Source organism: Lepidochelys kempii, chromosome 17 (assembly GCF_965140265.1).
Source record: "Lepidochelys kempii isolate rLepKem1 chromosome 17, rLepKem1.hap2, whole genome shotgun sequence".
Classification (NCBI taxonomy): domain Eukaryota; kingdom Metazoa; phylum Chordata; order Testudines; family Cheloniidae; genus Lepidochelys; species Lepidochelys kempii.
The window spans coordinates 13,683,333-13,706,127 of record NC_133272.1 but is presented as its reverse complement, the minus strand read 5'-3'; the positions used below and the strand labels follow the sequence as shown (position 1 = coordinate 13,706,127).

The 22,795-nt window shown below is 42.1% G+C and overlaps 1 protein-coding gene across 3 annotated transcripts in view; it reads left to right on the top strand.

Annotated features, from left to right (window-relative positions):
* Positions 1 to 22,795, top strand: part of GALNT17 (polypeptide N-acetylgalactosaminyltransferase 17) — a 288,971-nt gene that overhangs the window by 259,698 nt on the left and 6,478 nt on the right. For all 3 annotated transcript variants that reach the window (XM_073315115.1, XM_073315116.1, XM_073315117.1), the window contains 3 exons: positions 10,726 to 10,911; positions 13,954 to 14,091; positions 15,773 to 15,868. In XM_073315115.1, the coding sequence (XP_073171216.1) occupies positions 10,726 to 10,911; positions 13,954 to 14,091; positions 15,773 to 15,868 (420 nt within the window). The remainder of the gene's footprint in view (positions 1 to 10,725; positions 10,912 to 13,953; positions 14,092 to 15,772; positions 15,869 to 22,795) is intronic.

Sequence of the window (22,795 nt, the reverse complement as noted above, 5' to 3'; positions counted from 1 at the left end):
TGAAAACAGAGAGCCTATCATCCGATCTGAACAGAGAATGTGTTGAATGGAAGCTACTGAATGATTTCATAGGCTATCTATAATTACAGCTAGCAAAAGCCACTTTAATGATGCGCAGGAGTTGAGAGGAATAATAATAGGCTGAAGGATGTGGGCACACTGTCAGCACAGGAGCTGCTATATCACACTTGGTGCCTGTCTCTGCATAAATAATTCTGTTTCAGAACTGCCTCTTCTGATTAAAACTTAATATGACATGTGCACACACAACGTTGAGCCCCGCTATCCTAAATAACGGGTTATGGCTAATTTGCTCTGCAGCCTCTTTGCATCAAAAATACATCAAAATTCTGTTAAACATCTTCTGCCATTTTTACTGGTATCACTATGTGACTGGATATACTTACTGGATGCAATAATAGAAAAATAAGATCAAGGTTATTTTGGTGTGTGACCTGCAATAAAATTGCTGTGTAGATTAGGATCAATTTCTGGAGACTATTTTCTATCCTGGTAACACACAGGGTTTGGCTATTTCTGTCTGTTCCATAGGGGATAGTGATTATGGTTTACAGTGGCTTTTTAAATACTATCTTTTTTATAAGCCTCTAATGTTTGTATTGTACTGTTAAAACATAATAGGGTCCTTGTTATGATGAGACTGGTCATGTAACCTCAATGTGTTGGGGAATTTAAGTACTGTGCATATCTGTGGTAGATTTTATATCACAATAGCTAGGAATAACTTATGCACACAAATATAGTTTTGCTCATTCAAGGACCATAGAACTTGGCCATATATTAGTGGGCTTGTCTAACTAGTTAGTGCACAGCAAGCCAGGATGTAGATCTACAGCACGCTTATGTGCCATACGCTAAGTGGTCATGTTGGCCACCCTACCATATACTAAAATGTCCATAGTGTCTTTCACATACTCACGATAGCTCAATGAGACCTTTTGAACAGCAGTATGTGTACTCAAGCTGGGAGTCACACCACTGGCTCATAGTGTAGACGTAGCCTTAGTGTGCAGCAGGCTAGCACGTTGCACATTCATACCATGGCTTGCTGCACACTATGTTACTGTGTGGTCAAGGCCAGAGATGTGCTGAGGAGATGGGTTTTTGGTTGCAGTTTAGGTTTCAGGCAGGATTTGGGATTCCGGTTTCAGGCTGAATTTAGTTTATATCTTCAGGTTAGATAAATTTGATACCTCCCCAAGATGCCTGCTTAGAAATAGTCTAATGTAAAAGAGGGATAAACTATTAGAGTTAAGATTACAAAATTCTGGTCTGATCATGCAGTTGTTCTAGATGCCAGTAGTTTAACTGTGTAACAATTTAAGTATCAACCCCAAAGGGGTTAAGAAGTGGTACATTCTTTTTCTAGTTTTTTCAGAGCTGAGAGTACAGAAATTCATCATAGCAACTAGTGCAGTGTATCTGCGATTGGGAGTCTCTTAAATATAGACTTCCGCCAAAGGTCATTCTTTAATATTTTATCTTTTGCTGATGCAGTCAAATCAATGCACATGGTAGCTGGCACTGGTGCACTTTTTAAAACTGCTTGTTTTGGGGATTGTTGGAGAAACACAACATTAATTCTTAATTTTGTACAAACCCAATTACCAAGTGTATGTATCATTCTGATTGGACAGGGGGTGGCACAGAGCAATAATTGCTTCAGCTCCACCAACTGTAGAATGCATAGACCTAAAAAGTTTTGTTGTAATATTCTCCAGTATGTCAAATGTTAAGCTGGTTATATTCCTTGCACAGTTTCAGCGATAAAATATACTTTATATTAAAATACTGTGGGCTTTGTATAGGGAGTTGCTGGTCCCAATCCAGTTCCTACTGGCTAGGTGGTTACATCAAATGGCCACCACAGATGGCTTTAATATGGTAGTCTCATCAGTAAGGCCAGGAATTATATGGGCATTACTGTTGTTTACATGGCACCAGAAGAGACCCATAATAGAAGTCTCCAGCCCCATAGAGCACGCAGCTTAAGGATAGGGGAGAGAAGCGGGAAAGCATCACAAGAATATATTATTTTGTGTCTGTTTAGTATATTACCCTTTTTTCCCCCTGCCAGCCCTTTAAATGGCCCCTTCAAGTGAGGATTTGAGGCATACTAGTTTGGCATGAGTTGGCTGAATCTGACACTACCATTGCCCATCCTGTACTTTTGTCATCCAGGTTTTCAATCTGGCACCTTTCAGAAACATTAAATAAAAATTAATAATCCCTGTCACACAACTCATGTCTCTGTTTTGGGCCTTATACTTCACCCTGAGCATGTGCCTGGCATAGCCTTTGCAACACCTCTCACTTTGGGAGGGACACATGTTTGACTAAGAATAGGCATAGAGGCTCAGGCCTCAGATCTCACCTTTTGCCTTCTCTGCTTTTCCGTGGAGGTTGAAGGGCTTTGCATTTTCCAGGGAAATCTCTGCGCAATACCAACCCGCTAGCACCCTTCTTAAAAAACAGGATTTGTTTCGAAAACAGAGAATCTGATTAAAAGAAATGGTTTACATATCAGTATATTTGACTAAAGCCCAGTGAGACAGGCTTTCCTTAGCTTAATTACAGCAAAGAGAAGAAAATCTACATCTCTAGAAAGGGAGGCCTTTTCTGACTCTTCCACTTTTAAGTCCAGAGAGCATTTCTCTCCCCCATCCACCCTACCTCCCCTCCGCTTAACAACCAGAACTGAGTACATAATGGATTTCTCTCTCTTTTTTTTTTTTTTTTTTTTTTGCTTCAGGAGCCAAACCAAAAGGTTTGGGGGTTTTTTTTTGGTTTTTAAATAAAATAAAATTTAGTTCAAATCAGAACTAACGTTTCCAAAAATTTTCATTGACTTGAAAAACTCAAAAGTTCATTTAGAATCAAACAAAACATTTCAGTTGACTTGAAAAGAAACTTAGACTTTTTTTCATTTTGATTCATGTTATTTTAAATATTGGCCAAATGAAATGCTGTTTCTAAGTCCAGTCAAAATAACATGTTTTGACTTTAAAAAAAAATCAATTAAAGCTATTCGTGAAATTCAACCTGAATTTGCAAATAATTTCAGAGACCCCCTAAATGCATTTTTTTGGCAAAACATCTATTTGCCAAAAAAAGATTTCACCCAGCTCATTATCAAGCCCAGGTGTTAGAGTTCATTAGCTAATCAGGGTGAAGCTCCATCAATGTTTCCACAAGGAGTGTTTTCTGTCCCGTTTTCTGTCCCATTTTCTTCTCCCTTCCTCCTCCCCCCGCCCTAGTATTGTCCCCTATTTATCTCTGGGAAATTCCCTCAGTTTCTTGTTTCCAAATCCAGCATTCCAAAAGTTACGTTAATTTCCACTTCTGTAAACACTTCTAACTAGCCAAGGAATTGACTTTTGATTTGTCTGCCTGGTGTTGAGACCAGGCTTCTCTTGACCTACTTGTGGGCATTATGCTAGTTGCCATTTTCCTTGGAGGGCTGGGAACAACTTTTTCACTCATCACCATATTGGCAGGGATGGGGTGGTTTTTTTGTCTCCCAACAGCAGGTCTGGCTGTCAATGGGGTGGAGTAGAATTTTACCCATGTTAGAACTAGTATTGTTTTCTTGTGAATTGCTTGGGAGATTGGTTTCTATAAGCTAGACTCTTTTAATTAGTTCACTTCCTAACTTTTTTGATAGGGCTGGGGAAATACCCCTTCCGTCTGCCATAAAATCATTGTTTGAGAGAATCAAAACCACTCACCTTTTCATCTTGCCTGTGATGGGGTGGACTCAGTGTGCAGGCCCTCTCTTGGAGGCCTCATGGGTCTGCGTTACCCCACCCCAGAACAGAGTAGAGGAGAAGTCCTCCAGGCAGCCAGAGTGGCCACAGAGAAGCAACCAATTGGAGGGGCTGCTGGAGTGACCAATCAGGTGTCAGAAGGGCCATATAAAAGGCAAGCAGGCGAGCAGAGTTCAGTTTCTTCCTGGAGCTCCAAGAGGACCAGGTGCCTGGCTGGTTGAGCAGCAGGATTGTAGACAGGTCAGTGTGGGCAGGCTGAGCCCACAACCTGGTAAGGGCACTGAGATGGGGTCTGGTTGCAGATTGAGCCCAGGGAGGACTGCTGAAAGGACACTACCTGCAGGTACAGAGATGAGCCTGGGTTGGGTTGTTGAAAACAGGGCATCTGGGAAGAAACCTTAGAGCTATGGCCCCATACCAAGGCTGGGGAAAGAACCTGAGACTGTATACCCTGGAACGGGGGATTGTGAATGCAGCTCACTCAGAGGGCTGAGTCACTGAAGACCTGCTCAAAAGAACTGTGATTTTAGGCATTATTGGCCAGGGAAGGGGGTGCTCACGAGAGGCAGGTGCTGACCGCGTTACATGGCCGTTTATGCTTCGGCACAATCCAGCAAAGTACTTGAGCATGTGCTTAACTTGAAGCACAGGAGCAGTAAAGCACGTGCTTTGTAGGATTAGGGCTCAGTTGACCTACATACCACACAAGTTGTGTATTAAAGTATAAAATCACTTCAATAATATGCGCAAAACAAACCTGTCTGTCTCCTTCCTCAAAGACCGCATCTGTAACAGTAAGAATCTTTTGCACTTTCAGTGCGTCTTCCTTCATGGATCTCAAAGGATGAGCTTAGCTAGTAAATCAAGCACACATTGGCCCCATTTTACAGATGAGGAAATTAATGTACAGGGATTCAGCTAGGGTGAATCAGTGGCAGAACAGGCATTAGAGTCCCAGTCCAGGGAGTTCACACAATGTAGCAGAGAGTACTGAAAAGATGTACAAACCCTGTACTCCAGTGCTTGTGCAGAGGGATGCTCCCACTAAGCTTGGAGTTTTACCTACTTCATGAGAGCAGGATCAGCCCTGATCACTAGACCTGGATTATGCTTTTTGCTTGAAGTTATTTTGATCTTAGACTGATTGTGAAGGGTCATTTTGTTTAAAGAACATTCCTTTTAGGGTGATGGCTGCTGCTGTCCAACAGTAGCAAAGCAAATTGATGGCTTGTTAGCCGACCGCCAAGGATGTTTGGTGAGGTGCCAGCTATGCTCGTTTATACCATCCGTGACTTTAACCGCTAGGACGCACTGTCCCTTCGCGGCGGGCAGCCCGGGCTAGGCTGACGGATGCCCCAAGGTCCTAACCACCCGTGACTTTAACTGCTAGAGCTCAGAGCTCCTTCGCAGCGGGCAGTCAATACTGACTGACAGGTACCCCAATGGCAGCACTAAGAGCCTCTCCACACCCGTGACTTTAACTGCTAGAGCTCAGAGCTCCTTCGCAGCGGGCAGCCAGGATTGACTGACAGGTGCCCCAAGAGTTTGCCCCGTGGAGGCGGCACAACTCAACGCTAGGCTCTTAGTACTCTCACCTAATGGCCAGGCTTTAGAGCCAAAACGGCTGAGGTTCTTTAATTGTGTTGGCTGCTTTACAGTAAACCAGAGAAAACAAGTCAGGCTTATGCATAAATGGTTACCAAAATTTATTAAGCTAGATTCTAATCATGTGGTTACAAAATTGCTAGTGCCTACTTATTTAAATGTAGAGATGTTACACACACAAACAAGTTACAAAACTGAAGCCACAATCCCAAAGAAAGAAAACAAAGTATAGAGCTCTATTTCAAAATATGTGTACACTAAAGATAGGAGATCAGGTGTGGGTGCTTCTTACCCTCCTTGCATCTCTCGATTCCAGCGGTGCCAAGCCAGGATCGGTCACTCAATTCCGCGGAAAGACGAATAAGGGACAAGGCGTAGGGACCCTCTTAGCTGCAGAAGCCTTGGGAGGCTGTCACTTATCTGACCAGCAGATAGATAGTGAAATCTTAGCAGGTGGCAATCAGACAGCACAGAGTCTTTTTTTCTCTAACAGGCTACAGAGTGCTTCATCTTCCAGTCCCATCTCAGTCCTGAGTGCATAGACCTTACACTCATGTGAATATCCTGAAACATAAAGATACTGACAAGCACAGTGAATGATTCCTAGCTGTCATTTGAGAGAAATAAATGCAAATGGCTTCCCTTTCCAGCAAGAGCAATGTAAAAATGCCTCTCCTATTTTGAAAATGCAAACTGAAACGATTGCATGGAGCCTTCCCAGATGCACACTACCTGCTTGTCAGGATGAATTCCATTGAAAAACGCTGAGGTCTGGCATAACACAAAAACAAAAAAACCCCATCACAACCAATAGTGCAAGTATTTTAACTCTGGAAAGAACCTGCCTGACATTTCCCATAGAGTGGTTCTTTCATGCTTCAGAGTAACAGCCGTGTTAGTCTGTGTTTGCAAAAATAAAAGGAGTACTTGTGGCACCTTAGAGACTAACCAATTTATTTGATCATGAGCTTTCGTGAGCTACAGCTCACTTCATCAGATGCATACTGTGGAAACTGCAGAGGACACTATATACACAGAGACCATGAAACAATACCTCCTCCCACCCCACCCTCCTGCTGGTAATAGCTTATCTAAAGTGATCATCAAGTTGGGCCATTTCCAGCACACACACACACACCCCCGCCCCACTTTTTTTCCTTCTCACATATGACAAACGTCTAGAGAAGAGATCACTGATATCATTTCAACATCATTAGTAAATGTCAGTATGCAAGACAAATCATTATATATTCTTCTCATTAATTCCTAAGGCAATAAATTTTTGTTTGGAAGATAATTGGAAATGCATCACCCACCACTCTTTTGTTGTGTATTTCAAAGGTTTGTGGGTGAAAGATTTATTTTTTGATTTGTTTCTTTGAGATTTGCTCTATAGAGCTTAGTTCAAAAAAATTATTTATGCATTCTAGTATCCCCATGACCTGGCTTTCTATGCTTGACAGACAAGAGGTTACATAGTCACCATTATCAACTAGTGGAGGGAGATGCATCCAGTTTTACTTCTTTCTGGATGGATGAATGGTTGGCTAATAGCTGTTGCATATTTGAGTCTTATGCTGAAAAATAATGACTTTCATGATTCTTTTTCCCACCAGGAAATATACCATAGTAAACTTTTGAAACTTGCATTCTATCCTAAGCATGCATATTTTTAACACACACAATTTGCTCCTTTTGTAACTATATGTACAAAGGACACTGCCAAGTTAAATGGCCAAACATGACTTAATTTAAAAGTGGATTTTTCCCCTCATTGATCTAAGTGTTGTGATTTGGTTTATGTTCTCCCTTTCAGTGGATCAAACATTAGCTGTGAGTAATGGAAAAATCCTCCATACAGTCAACATAACTGTGTGGGACACATTAACTAGTTAATATGAGTTATTGTAGCAAACAATGCCTCATGGTGGCACAGGGTTTTTTTTGCTATGATCTAGACATTTAGATTTCTATACACTTAACTGGGAAATCCACTTAAACTGGTTCCCTGGGGACCATCCCCATTATTTGAAAGCTTAACTGAGAGACACTCAACAGGGATATAAGTGAAGAGTAAATGAAACACAGCCCTTTCCAATGAACTTCTCAATTACATGTGCAAAGCTGTCTAAAGACTTAAGGCAGGTTAAGACACAGCAACATATAGGTGGCTTTAAGTACTAATGTGTGTTAAAGGCTTATGGCATTTCAAGCACTTGCGTCACTTTAAGACCCACATTAAGTGGCTCTTGGGATCATTGGGAAGATGGCTTAATTGGAAGGTTAGTCCTGTACTTCTCAGTAGGAAGATGTCCAGATATTGTTCTCTTTGCTCCAATAACACCTATATGGAAACTCCATGTTCAAAGTAAGTTACTGTTAGTCCTTTGTAAACAGGGTATAGATATGCATGAAATAGATCGATTTGAACTTACTGAAAGAAGTATATCTAATGCTTAGTGTACAAGAAGGGAAGGCAAGACACTTGGATTCTATTCCCTGCCTAGTCCCTCTGGGCCACTTCAGTGCGGCCACTTCACTACCCACCAGTGTCAGTAAGGGAAACCCAATCTGGCTTTGTGTGAGCAAGTACAAGTGACAGCTGCTCTGTGCCTTGTCCTCATTGTTCAGATGGGAAGACTAATAATATTTGCCTACTTCACAGGAGTTTGGTAAGGCTTAGATACAAGTGTTTCTAGGATGAAAAGTTCTATAAAAATACAAGTAGTTAAACAAATTTTGGTTTTAAATCACATTGGAATTATTTCTCTCTGCTACCGTTCTCATCAGGTAGGAAATATCTGGTAGAGATGTGTCAATTTTTATTTTATTATGACAGCTTGATCTATTTGTGCATAGAGCATGGTCATCCATATTATAATTCCTTTTTAAAAATAAACCTTATTGATCTTACTGCAACAGACTTGTGTGTATACATACACACATCAGTGCCCTTCAAATGATACCTGAGACATTATCCCTTAGTTTACTACCATATGTTTGTGCATTTTTTGTACATTTATTCCTGAAACAAACTTTGTCCTCTATGAAAAGTTTGTGATTGTGAGTAAAACACAAGACCATAATAGTTGCATCCCAAGCCTACTAAGTAGTAGTGTTTGCGGAAAAGAATTTTAGTTCTGTGAACACTTTCATGTTGTCAGAATTATTCTGTCCTCAATCAGGATGAAAAGCCAAAATCTGAAAATTTGTCTTGAAACTGAAATCCCATAATATTTCCTTTTGGAAACACTGAAATGTGGTGGTTCTGAAATAAAATATGCTCGCAGGGATGCTCAGATGCATGAAAAGTGACACAATTCTGAATTCTGTCTTTGTTTTGGTGGTGTTTGAAGTCAAGGGCAAACCTCAGGATCAGGGTATATTTGGGGTGTGTTGGGGGGTTGTTTTGTGCAGCACCTAGCACAGTGGGACCCTAATAGGTGCATTGGGCTCCTGGGAACTTCTGGAATACAAATAATACATAGGGTGTATGTGCTGCTGAGAGCAAGGAAGGTACAGCACTAGCTACAGGGTGTTCCTGGAAGATGCGCACTTGCTCACTGTAGTTCTGCATTTGTGCATGAAAACAGGCGTTTGAACCTATCCATTTGAATAAACAGCAGAGGTTCTTAAAAATTGGCTAATTGCCTTGGACAACTAAATATTTATTTTCAGTTTGGGCATTATTAACGTAGGAAAGTGCAAGGGAATAACTCCTAGAGCAGCTTACTGTAGTATCTCCTAGATACAAGTGGTGAGCTCTTAAGGGCCACCTCCGTGTAGCCATAGAGTTCTGAATGGATACACATATATGCTCTTTTCGTATGTCTCCTAGAATCGTGTGCCTTTTGGGCCAATGCAATTAATCTCGATTTTTACTGCAGGGTAATGGAGATCAGAATCTGACCCAGCAGGGCTGGCATGGCGCAACTGGTATCCCAGCACTATCTAGAGCCATACAGAAAGAGGCCAATGTAAATTGGAGAACACAGATGGAATAAAAAGTGGTGGGCGTGGAAATAATATCAAACTGTGGGTGCTGTAATAATTATGCAAAACATTAATGAATAACACCACAAAATAGGCCCAACCATGATCATTAGGCATCCCTGTCATGTGTTTGTGCCATAACTGTCCAGTGCCTAGAGCCCTGGGTATGATCCATTATCAATTTAAGATGGAGAAAAACAATGGGGGGAAAAAGCAGGGATTGTAGAGTACAGGTATGCTAAGACTTTACATAAAGGTTTCTGGGAAGAATATATTGTGTTGTATGCCTCAGTCCATTTCTGTGTGAGAGAAAAGACTTGAAGTTATTGTAATAAAATATAAACTGTGATTTAAAGAAGTTTAAACCATTAGGTGGGGGTAGGGTGACCAGACAGCAAGTGTGAAATTGGGACGGGGTGGGGTGTAATAAGAGCCTATATTTAAAAAAAAACAAAACAAAAAAAAAACAAAAATCGGGACTGTCCCTATAAAATTGGGACATCTGGTCACCCTAGGCAGGGCGGGGGAAGCATGAGCAAATGTTTCCTAGAGAAATCTGTCCCTACAATCTGTTTCACTGAGTTACCTTTCTTGTAGATTCAAACATTGCCGATATTCCATTGGTCACCCAGAATGCCGTAGGCACTTACAGCTGTGGAAAAGGCTTAGCGCTTTGCTTCCTTCCCAACAGATTCCCAGGTTTGGACATGGCTAAGAATTGAATTCAAGGCCTGATCCAAACCAATGGAAAGTCTCCAGTTGAAGTCAGTGAGCTTGGATTGGGCCCTTTCCAGACCTCTGGTGCCGTTGACAGCATCAATAATGCTGATACGTCACACACCACTATGACTTGAATAAAAAGTGGTGTGTACACTCTATTGGTCAAGAGTAACAGCCATGTAAACTAAGGGCCCAATCCTGCAGGCACTTACCAAATGTAGTGCAAAATCTTGGCCCCACTGAAGTCCATTGGGAGTTTTGCCATTGATTTTAAATGGGGCCCAGATTTCTCCCTACAGAATGCTTGCTACGATGGGTAGTCTAATTAGGATTTACAGTGGTAAGCACTACGCTGACAGTATTTGCAAGGATTGGGCTCCAAGGTATTACAGAGCCTTTTCAGTTTATCAGACGACACTGCCATCCACGCTGGTCAACAGACTGTGGTAGTTCATGGGGTGGGGGAGTGGAGAGGGAGAGAAACAGCCCTTCTCTCTCCTTCTCTTCCATTTTTGGATGATTGAACTCTGAGAGCAGCAGAGATTAACGTGCTGGATTCTGATCTGAAAACTCAGTCCTTAAACCAATGTGTTGCATGTCTTATTCTGGTCTGTTTCAGGTGTGGCTGTGTGGTGGCAGCATGGAAGTCCTGCCATGCTCCAGAGTCGCTCACATTGAACGCAAGAAGAAGCCCTACAACAATAACATTGGTTTCTACACCAAGCGGAATGCTTTGCGAGTGGCCGAAGTGTGGATGGACGATTACAAGTCTCACGTTTACATTGCGTGGAACTTGCCACTGGAGGTACAGCCTTTCCCTCAGTTCATGTAGTCTTACTCTTATCTTTTTAAGATCTTAAATAAACAGTACGTAGCTGTCTTTTTGCATCATGGTACTGATGGTGTAAATAAACATACCCTCAACGGAGCTATTACTGGAGGACATAGGAGTCCGTGGAGCTATGCCGATTAACACCAGCTGAGGGTCTGGCTTGTTGTTTCTGAAGATTAAACACGCAATTTATTTGCCTCATGCTTCAATTCATATTTGTTGTGTATTTATATCACTGACGTTACCCAGTAAATTTAGTCTTTCTGTGGGATTAAAGATAGCAAATGATCAAATCTTTCTGCACAGTCAGTAAATGTCTTTTTAACACACTGTTTCATGTGGTGAATGTACATTGCATGCCTTGCTCCACAGACCCATAGTAACAGGAATCCATCACTTCCATAATAACACCATTGTAAATTCTCCAACTTGTAGCCCAAGCTCATTCTGTTGAGAATGTATTCTACAAAAATTGTTGGAAAAACCATTTCTATTCCAAGTTCCCAGCCTTGAACACAGTGCTTCACAAACATAGGCTAAGCAGGGTCTCTGCCCTGAAGATCTTACAGTTTAGAGACAAACAGCATTTAGAAACCATGTTTACAGATGCCTTAGATACACAAACATCCAAGACAATGGAACAGCTATTCATGAAATGGGCTCCAATTCCAACAGATTAGTGTTTGTGTAGCTGCTCTAAATAGTACAATACATTGTGATATCCTTGGTGGCTATGTTTATTTCACATAAATGCTTGAACACTGAGTTTTAACAAAAACTTCTTAGTTAAATCCTTTCTTGTGACAACTTCCTGTGGCTTCCCTGCAGAAGCTAGAAGCCAGGAGCTTCCGAAACTCTGCTTTGCAGCAATTTTGTTACTCACAAAGGCTACATTCCTGCAATCTGATCTGTGTGGGTCAACCTCTGCTTCTGTGCAGAACTCCGTTAACTTCAGCAGGACTTTGCACAGGCATAAGTGTCTGCCTCTGTGGGCCAGTTTACAGACTGTAGTCTGAAGAAAGGTTAAGTCTGAGGAGATTTACTGGCATTTGGACACACAGTAACATAGCCTTTGTTCTTTGTCAGAGAACAAAGAGTATTTCCTCAGTGCAGTTGATTAGGTACTAACCTTCTGAAAGGGTTTCCTGATTTGACGTGCTGGGGACTGCAGATGGTCTCTAATTAAAATGCTGTTAAACAGATGAGCTGGGGCTTATATGATCTGAGTGTTGTGAGTACTCCAAGTGCCTGTGATGAAGAAGGAAAGATATCAGGAGTCTGACTGCTTTCTGGCTTTTCTTAGGCTGTAACTGCAGTCATTCCTGCCTAACTTGGGACAGGGTTCTAAGCAAGTTGAGTGGGCTCAGACCCAAGCCTTAGACCTTTCTGTGTAAGAGGCAAGTGAATAAAAGTTTCTTTGGGGGGCTTGCATTTGAGTTGAGTGGTTTTGGTTTTAGGAGCACACCAGGGAGAGTAGAAAATTAGATCCCAAGCTTTGAGGGCAGTAGGGCTCTATGCTTAAGGAGCAGAGGGAATCTCACTAGAAATGGTCTTAAAAGAGCAGCTGAGTCTTTTTTTCAAATGGTTCAGGAATTTTCTTTGGGCATTATTAGTCACCCTGTGAGGGTTTAATTTGAAAGTACCTTGTTCATAACCATTACAAAACTTCCTCAGTGCAAATATGTATTGACCCCTTCTTTTTGTTTTTATATAAAATGTGGAACATGTTTGCTCAGTGTAAAACGCCATGCTCTGAATATTTCAGTCTGACTGGTTTATGGGCCTGCTTAGCACATCATCCCAGCTCACTTCATCCAGATTTTATACTAAATTGAATCATATTTAGTTTTACTTATTGGTACCATTTTATAATGCTCTCTTCTGAAAAGCAGAGTGAACAATTCCTTAGAAGATCATTACAAGTGTTGTCCTAGAAAATTGCTTTCCTGACTGAATCTAATGAACTTTGAAAATACAAAAGTATAAAAGACACCTGTTTAAAGGAATAAGGATGGTTGTATCATGCCTCTAATTTCTCAGACCAAACTATTACTCTAGTTCTTGAAATTACTTAAAGAAGTTAAAGATGGGAATAATCTGAGTCATTTTTCCTGGCCACTGTAGGATTGTTCACATTGGGACATATACAATAGCTTTACTCATTTTCAAATCAACACAAGTAATGGGGCTTCTACTGTTTCCCTTGGGAGACTATTTCAAGTATAATAGTTGTCAGGAGGTTTTCCTGAGGTTCAACCTAAATTTAATTGTCTCCATAATTTTATTCTATTACTCTTGGGTTTTTTTCCCCCCCCATGATGCCCTGAGTCTCTTTTACACCTTCCTAAACATGCTCGCTCTTCAGCCATCTGTTAGCAAAGTTTCACAAATTTCATTCTTTTAGGAGGGACAGCTTTTTAAGCGTACAGCCCTCACAACTGGGGCCAGATTTTCACGAGAGCTCAACACTCAGTCCCTCCCACTCTAATAACCTATGGCCAGATTATCAGCCCGTTGGTCACTGAGCTCTTTTGGAAAGACGGACTCTTACTTGGGTGCCTAAATGGGAACTAAGTTCTTCTGAACACTTTGTGCACTGATCCAAAGCCCACTGACTTTAATAGTCTCTTAATCTTTCCTCAAAATCAGTTCTTCCAGCTTCCTAAATCTTATTTGTCTTCTCTGAATTCCTGCCCACTTCACCTCAATCTGTCGAGTACTGAGGTGTTGACAATTGAAAGAATGATTTTAAACACTTTTTTTAAAATGTATATTTCTTCCTGTTTGTGGCTATGAGGTACTTGCCTTTCTATTAACCTGCTTGGACAAGGGTTTTTTTAGAAATGGATGGGGTGGGGGGTTGAAAATAGCATAGTTCACCTGTATGTAGAGCGGCGCTTGGAAATCTTCAAGCTGTTCAGCAACCATATCAAAACTCAAGGAAATCCAATCCCTTAAATAACATGGCAAGAATAAACTCTTACCTAAGGTGCTGCGTGTGTCTGTCTTTTTCAGAATCCAGGCATTGACATTGGGGATGTCTCGGAGAGAAAAGCATTAAGAAAAAGCTTAAAGTGTAAGAATTTCCAGTGGTACCTGGACCATGTTTACCCAGAAATGAGGAGATACAATAATACTATTGCCTATGGGGAGGTAATTAAGACAAAGCATGTTCTTAACGCACACCAATAAGTATCGTACTGTATAGAGAAATGACACATGAGCATGCCAATGTGTATCTAATCAGAAACCCATTTCAAGATGAACTTGAAGAGCTGCATTTTAGAATCTGTTCACCGTTCCCTGTAATGTTTTGAGCTTTAGGTTCATTCCCAATTTTGGGGTCCCATACATACTCTAAAATGTAAATAGTTACCACAATACTGTGCATGGTCCCTTCTAACTCCATTGGATAAGCGCGTGTGTGTAAAAAATATTTTTTGGAATGTGCTGTCCTATTGTAGTAATTTCTTAACTTACACTTGACCTATCTTTTGCCAGTTTGCAGGGGCCTGGACATATGTGCTCTATAGGGTGTAATCCTTTGCCCCAAAGCCATACCTTTGTGCCATGTAAAGAGATGGAATTCAGTATTGACTGGCATTAGGATCACATGAGAATTATAAAAACAGCTATTCACAGTAATTAAGTAATAATGATCCGTTGCAGTTCGTTTCCCATGGAATAGTGACTGCCTGGGCAGAGTTGCCAAAACTGCCCAGGGATCCCAGCTGGTCATGAATCCCAAGAACATGTCCTGCACCAATGTTATGTCTTAAGCCGAAAACAGAGACAGGAATTTTTAATGTGTGTTATAACTTCACTTGGTCTGTATGGGGAGATTCTGGAGAACAAATGACTACATGAGCAAATCTCATTGCTTGACTCATGTCTCAACACTTCATTCACTTTACAGTATAAATTTAACACAATGTCTGTATTAGTATGTGCAAGCTTCTCCTTGACCTTAAAAGCTCTTTTCAGTTTCCTCAATTTCTCTTCTTCCCCCCCACCCCCCCTCAGACCAGTAGCATATGTGTACATCATTGCCCACCTCTCCGTTACCACCCTTCTCCTAAGTTCCTTAAAAATGCCTGACTAATGGCAAGACTGCACCAGTTTCACTCACAGCCACAGCTTAGGTGAGCATTATGATCTGGATGATTTAAAAGCTATAAAGACTCTGCAGTCTTGCCCACAAGAAGCACTGCATTGACCCCTATGCCCTCTATTACTCTTCCAAAAAGGGGTGTTGCCAGTGCTTGCTGCCAACTGCAACATGGGCACAAGAGCAGAGAGCTCTGACCATGTATCCAAGATGGCTGACTGCATCCTCTGGGCCCCTGGGCAAAGGAGTTGGGACTTTTGCCTAATCGCTAGGCCTGGATCCCATCCTGCTCTCTCATGGTAGCATGAAAAGGGTTCCTGGTGTCCTTCTTCCCCCACACTCCATTGCACCCACATAAGACACCCTGAATTTTATTTCAGGGCTTCTAGAGCACTTCAGCATAAGGAATAAAGAGTGCTACCCTGACCCCCACACCATACCGTGGAAGACTTGAAAACATATCACCACACATGTCTCATATCCTAAATACAGAGGCAACTGAAATCATTGCAACTGTCAGTAAACAATAGTTTTTAGTGGTAGCTATTGTATAAATGCAAGTTATTAAAACTATCGCATATGCAGCACACAAACCTATTGCCAACGATGTGTAAAGCATCTTCTTTTCCATAACACTAAAGGCCAGGGACTTCACTGTGATCATGAGTTCCAGTCTTCCCTCCTGTAAGGGACGGATACGTAAATATGCAATGTTTGTTTCTACAGCTTCGTAACAACAAAGCGAAAGAGGTATGTCTTGACCAGGGTCCGCAGGAGAACCACACAGCAATACTGTATCCGTGCCACGGCTGGGGACCTCAGGTTAGGATTTATTTTCTGTCGTACTGTGTGCACAAATAACAGAGAATCGGCCGAGATTGCTGCAAAGCATAATAAAGATGTGAGGTGGGGTCTGATCCGTTCAGACTTTCAAATGACAAGGCTGGTCTTCCTGTTAAGAATGAAGAGGGCGGGGGGGGTATGTTTTTTTTTTCCATTTACTTAGAGCAGTTTTCTAAATTAAATTACCGTAATCTTGAGAGAGCTAGGCGAAGCAAATAGCCAATCGGCAAAATCGAACATGCCTCATGCAACACATTTTAAGGCATTTTATTTTTCTGTTCATATGCCAGCAAGACAAAGAGACCCCTGGGAAAACAAAGCAAACGGTGGTGGAATTTTTTTTCTGATGACATAACTAGAATGTGGTTTTTTTTGTTTGTTTGTTTTTTTCAACTAGGTAAGGCTTAAGATGAAGCCTTACTAGACCTTAGCCTCATGCTTGTAGGACACCTCTTACTTGCCCAAGAAAGTATGGGCCAACCAAAAGACTCTTTGGACCATTGTCTTAATTCAAATCACCTTCTGGGCTAAAGATCAGTTCCCTAACTTTTGTTGTTGTCATGGTGTGCGTTTGTGATATGATGGCTTACCTTAGCCTGTGATATAATTTTATCCTTCGATACTTTAAAAAGAAACCTAGTAAATTCACTACAGTTGAATAGTCCTGGCTGGACAGCCTTGGAGTTGGAAATCCTATGTTTTGCCATAGAACAGGTACAGCACAAACAGTGCCATTGCATCCATCTTTAAAACTGGGGGATTATGCTGTGCTTCCAAGATCTGCAAGCCTCCAAGAATAACTTGCCAAGGCTCCTTTGTTACTTTGCATCCTTCTCTCATTCTGACCTGTGTGTCTACTTTTGTGCTTCCTCTTAACCGGGGATCACAGTCCTGGTCACATGTGCCAGGTAGTCATCACCTTCCTTCATCTCCATGGAAGAAGGGCATTTTGAGGTGGGATATGAATGAAGAGTCCTAAGCAAGTTCATGATACTTCTGGCAGTAAAAGAGCCATAATACAATAGGCCACTTGTTTCATTTTTTTTTCCTGCTTGACTAAAAGCAGGAGACACCAGAAATCATGAAATTCCTGCCTGACCAAACCCAGGGTCTGTTGGAGCTTGTTCTCATGGGATCTGCAGCCCAATCTCTATATATACACCCAAGAGGTTTTTCAGATAATTTAGCTAAAGATCCAAGTTTTTGGGTGTGCATCAAACTTCAGCCTCCTGAAGTGCTTGAGATTTACCCATCGTTATATGAGCATAATCAAGTGAGAGGTGAGGTGGAAAGGATACAGATCACATGTTCCACAGTCAATGTGCTCAGAGAATGAATGCACCAGTAGATACTGGCTACAGATAGAATTGGGAAGGCAAACCTGCCAGCATCTCATCTGTCATAATTCTCTCTTCTTCTGTTGCTCCCCTTTTTACCTTACTAAAAATTTGTGCATAGCACTGAACAATCAGGTCAGGCATTACTCACCCTACCGCCTCTGGCTCAACATCTGAACTGAAGGGATTACATCATTTGCCTTTTGCTAGAAAAACTTTTCCTGGACCATAAGTGTGCCAAGATCCACTCTATCTAGGCATATTTAACATCCAGGTAGAGTTCTATTTATTAGAAGGCAAGTCATCTGCCTTTGAGTGGGGTTTTTCAGAGAGGAAGGACTGACTATCCTTCCAGAGGCTCTGGGAGCTTTATTGCATGTGATGTATATTATTATTTCCCTTGCTCTACTATGTTGGTTTTAGTTTTTTGATTCCCTCTGTCTTCCAGATGGACAGCATCATGTATATCACCCTATACATGACCATGTCTTCTAATGGTAGATTTAAAAACAACTCTACCCAAGCAAAGCACTACACTGCCACACAGTTCTTGCCCTGGGCAGAGGATGAGCAACAAAATTAGCCACACATGACACCTTGATTAATGCATCACTGAAAAGCATTCCGATATGACAGGAATAAGGGGGTATAAAAAAATATGCAGAATAGAATCTGAGCTCCAAGGTGCCTTTATAAACTGCCACTGTTTGACAAGTTCACTCCTACCTACAAAGTAAGTTCCCTATCAAGCCTTCTTCATCTCCAAAAAAAAAAAAAAAAGTGCATAAGTATCCCACAAGGACTCCGGGTGAAGTCTTAATTCCTGGTCCCAGTTGTTCTGTAAGCCAGCATCTCTATTCTCTGGTCAATGAGGTTCTCATTAGAAGTTGTGAGAAAGGGAGGCTCTAAGGTTTATTCTGCTGTTTCTTCCATCAGTGTTACATGAGAGCGCTCAGGGCTGCAATTGCATTCATTAAGATCAAAACTCTGAAATATAACACAATAAAGACCATCACAGTAAGTGCTCACCAGATATTTGCATAATAAGAAGCTTGCCTAAGGAAATCAATTTCTCACATACACCAGAAAGGAGTGCGAGGGGGGCAAAAAGGTCTCCTGCAAGACCAAAAGGTTCCTAAACTTGTTTGAGGTAATTAATTAACTGAAAAGATTTGCAGCTAAAGCATTAGTTTTCTGGCTGAGCAAAAGGCTGTTCCAGCCTATTTAACTGATTCCAGCCATGCTCTGGCTCCATACTGTAGCTTTAGCAGTGGTAGGATAGTCTACCAGAGATGTTTGTCAAAGTCATGTTTGAAAATAGTCTCTCTTCCTCCCGCTTGTGGTAGCACTTGCATATAATAATCAAGCTCTTTTATAGTATTTTCCCCATCTGTCCATAATAGAGCTCTTTACAAAGGAGTTCCCATTTTATGAAAGGGGAGATGATTATGGTAGCATTCAAGTTTACAGAAAGGCCCTGGTGTCAGGTAGACTTGATCCAGTGACTGGTAACTTGCCCAAAGAATGGGCCTGATATTGGCCCTCGTGGTGTGCCCAGCAATGGGCTCAGCTGCTCAGCTCACCTTTCAGGGCACCTGGTTCACCAACACTATTACCATAGAGATGGTACTCGAGTTAAGGCACTAACCTAGGACTTGGGGGGACTTGAGTTCAAGTCCCAGCTCCAGAACAGATTTCAGTTGTGACCTTGGGCAAATCACTTAGTCTCTCTCCCCCTCCTCAGCTCCCCATCTGTAAAATTGGGATAGCAGCACTGAGCTACCTCAAAGGGGTCTTGGGAAGATAAATATATTCAAGGTTATGCAGCGATTGGACAGTATGATGAAAGGGGCCATATAAATACACAAGAAAATGAATAAATAGAAGCCTCCCTTGCTGTAAAGGCCCTGGTTAATCTCGGGCTCTGATGTGTTCAGATACAAGTAGTCTTCCCTTCTGGCCTTCAGCTGGAACATTTGCCCATGTGCCAGAAATGCCGTAAGAGAGCCATCCTCAAAATATTTCCAGCCTGACCTTTGAAGATTCACCAGGGTAGAATAGTGATGGGATACAACATCTCCGTGATGAGATACTAGCTCGCATTGAAGCTGAACTGAAAACTTTTGTAGGGCCACCTGTACCTAGCATGGGATCAATTCACAGTTAAGCCTTAAGGCGAAGATGGATATCCTGTTCTTTGTACAAAGGGAAGGATAAACTAGATCACCCAATGATGTAGCTCTCTTTACTAAGTATAACTTAGCCACTGTTGTGAATGTGCCATTTAATAACAAATTATGCACAAACTGCATATTGCACTTTGTAGACGGAAGCTTATGCCTTTAAGTTTCTGACTATGAGAAACTAAACTGATACTGCCTGCTAACCTTGGACTTTGAGATGAATGACTAAAAGCAGGTTATTTCTTCCTTCCACTGGGGTTTTTTTTTTTTTATTAAACTTAATGATGTTTTCTTTTCCTGTGTGGTGATCTGCATTAAAATGTTGCATTACTGTTTGTTTGACTGGCAGGCTCAAGGAAACCAGCTCAAAGCAGATTTTTCTTTCTGATCCACGTTGTTCCTTTCCTCTCCAAACCATGAAAGAAACAATGAGCCCCAATTAATGTGGGCATCTAATGGTATGCCCAGCTGCTCAAAAAAAGAGAATGGCATTTGGGCACATAAAGCAAACATTTACAAGCCAAAGCATTAGATAGATATGTCTGCTCAGTGATTTTGGTGTTCTGGTAAAATGCAATCTGGCTTCAGAGCCTTGCGGTCAGATGCATAGTGCAGCTTGTATTGCCGATAAGATTTTTTTTTGCTTTTGCTCAAAGTATCTCTATGGCCGCATTTGTCTCCCTTTTTGTTGTTTCCTCTGTTTATCTTCCCTTTAGCGTTCCTTCCTCTCTTCTTTCATATAAGGCTTTCATTCATTTCTAGGTTAATTCATCACCAAGAGTGAATGATGAAGAATCCCTTTATCCTGTAATTAAATTGAATCTGTTCTTGGACTCACTTTCTGTTAGCTGCATCTTTTAAGTGATATATCATTACTGCAAAGTATTTTTGATGATGTATTACAGTAATGTCATTGGAGTGACAGAACTGTGGTGATATATTGGCATAATAGAAGGCACTATAAAACAAGATAATGTCCATCCAGCAGTGCCTTCCTTCCCTTTAATTATAGGATAAAATGTTTTCCTCAAACAAACTTGTTAAGCAGCAGGACCCTGGGACAAAGCCACTAATACTGAAATAATCCAGAAGAATGGTGTATCATTGGGGGACAAGTAGCATTTAGATTGAGTTGTTTAAAAAAGAAAATACTGTACTCTTTTATGTATTGTGGCTAGTTGAGAAGCTGGCCTCTGCAGAAAAAGCTAAACAACTCTATATTATTTTTTGATAGTCAAGGAACATCATCACGACTTATTTCCCAGGTCCGAAGAAGTCTAACTTTCTTCCATCACCGAGGAGCAATCAGCCAGAAATAGTAATCAAAGAGTGTATATTGTTAATGTCAGGTTTACAAATGAGGAGATCAAACTGAATGATGCAACAGTGCATTTGTAGAGTGTGAGGCTTACCCAACTGTTTAAATTTGCAGAAGCTACAGGTTAGCTAAATTATGTAATCTTTACTTTACCCCCTCCTTCCCTCTTAAAAACACAGGCAGCTGCCACCCCCTTTCAACAGAGGTATGGTTACACCATCCCCTTCTGGATTGGAAAGAGATTTAGAATAGTGATACTTGGAGGTTCTAGGGCCAGGCTCTTAGCACATCCTCACTTATTAATCTGAGGGTTAGGTTGTGCAACCCTTACATTGGTGAGCATTTGCTGAGAGGTACAGTCTTATGGGGCTACTTGTGGACATGTTCAACCTTCTCCAAAGTCAGCAGTGAGCCTGAGGCAGTGTCACTCCATATTAATTTCCTTTAACGGTTTGGTCATTAGATCGTTGTTGGTTTTCTTAAGGGTTCCTCTTGGATTTCTTCCCTTTTCCCCTGTTTCTCTCTCTCTCCCCCTTTCTAGAACTCCTCACATCCTAGTGGCCTGATAGGGTAGGTCTGTACTGCACGCTAAATGCAGGCTCAGGTCTGAGTTCAAGCCCCCCTTCTGTCCACACTGATCAGTCTCACTCAGGTCAGCGTACACTCAGGACCTAAATTCTCAGACACTGCTGAGGGGGTTGATCAGTGCCCCCAAAATCCCACTGAGACGCCGGTCCAAGCTCTGTTTTACAATGTGAACGCAGGTCAAGCCATGGCCTCAAGTCAGAAGGGTCACATGAATATGACTGAGAGACTCGGGTTCAGCAATTTGAAACCCAGGCTTTCAGTGCTGTATAGATGCTCGAGCACTAGCTTAGAAACACCAAGTCCACAAGCCTGGGTCTCACTTGGGTCTGTAATGCAGTGTAGACCTACTCATAGAGGTCTATATGGTAATTCCTATGGATTTACTTCCTCTCCTTTTCCCTAATCCCTAGAGATGTCCATACTCCTCTGCAACATGGTCAGTCCTTGCCAGTGGGGGACCCATTCAAGAATATGAACAAGGTGGCCTGTAGAAGTTAGCAGTGTAGAGTACATCCATTAGAAGTAACATCTCACACCCTGCCATTTTGATCTGTGGAAAGTGTGACTTCCCACACTCCCCATGACTTCTATGCAATCTCCTTGTTGAAATGTGGGCTGGTGCATATAGTCCGGGGGGAGGAGGAGGGGCAGTGGTGGAGGCAGATGAGATGGGGAATGGGGCCAGGCTCCCTGTGAGAGTCAGGCCTAGGCTCTGCATGCAAGTTGCAGCCAGGTTCCCTGGGGGACTTGCTGCCCTGGCTCAGGGGCAAGCTCTGCTGCCACCTGCATGTGGCCATGGCCTTGAATGGTTCCTCTCTGCCAGCTGGTGTGGGCCAGGCCCCCCAAGCAACACAGCTCCTGCATGACCACAGGGCCTTCATCTTCCACTTCTGCAGGTGAATGGGGCCTGGGAAGAGCAGAGGGCTGGGACAAGGGAGCCCTGGTGGTGCCAGCCCCCTACAATGCCTCCAGGGGTCTTGGAGCCACAGCTGGCTTTGGGACTACAGGAGTCAGGCCCCCCGCACCTTGCTGTGGGGATTGGAGGAAGGCAGAGGGTGTCCAACCCCTGTTGCAAGCTAAAGGACCCTGCTGCCAACTTGCCATGTAGTTAGTTATAAAATAGATTTTAGGTCCTGCATCCCCTCCCCCCAGTTTGCCCATATACACTTGTCTCCTTCCCCCCTACCCACACCTCTACGCTGAAGGCAGAGTACGTTACTTCAGTTGAGGGCACCAAAACTGCAACTTCAACAATAGTGGCCCTAACTTTAGAACCAAAACATCACACCTTTCATGCATCCTTCATTCAGAACACAAGGGGATTTGTACTCCTCAATCACTGGAGCTTATTTGAAAATCACACCCTTAAACTTATTTAACTCATCAATGCACGTGCACAACGTTAACTCTCCGAAACAGCCTTTTCCAGCAGTGATACTTTCCAGGAATAACTGTCCTCCGCTTTGAGCTGATGAAAAAG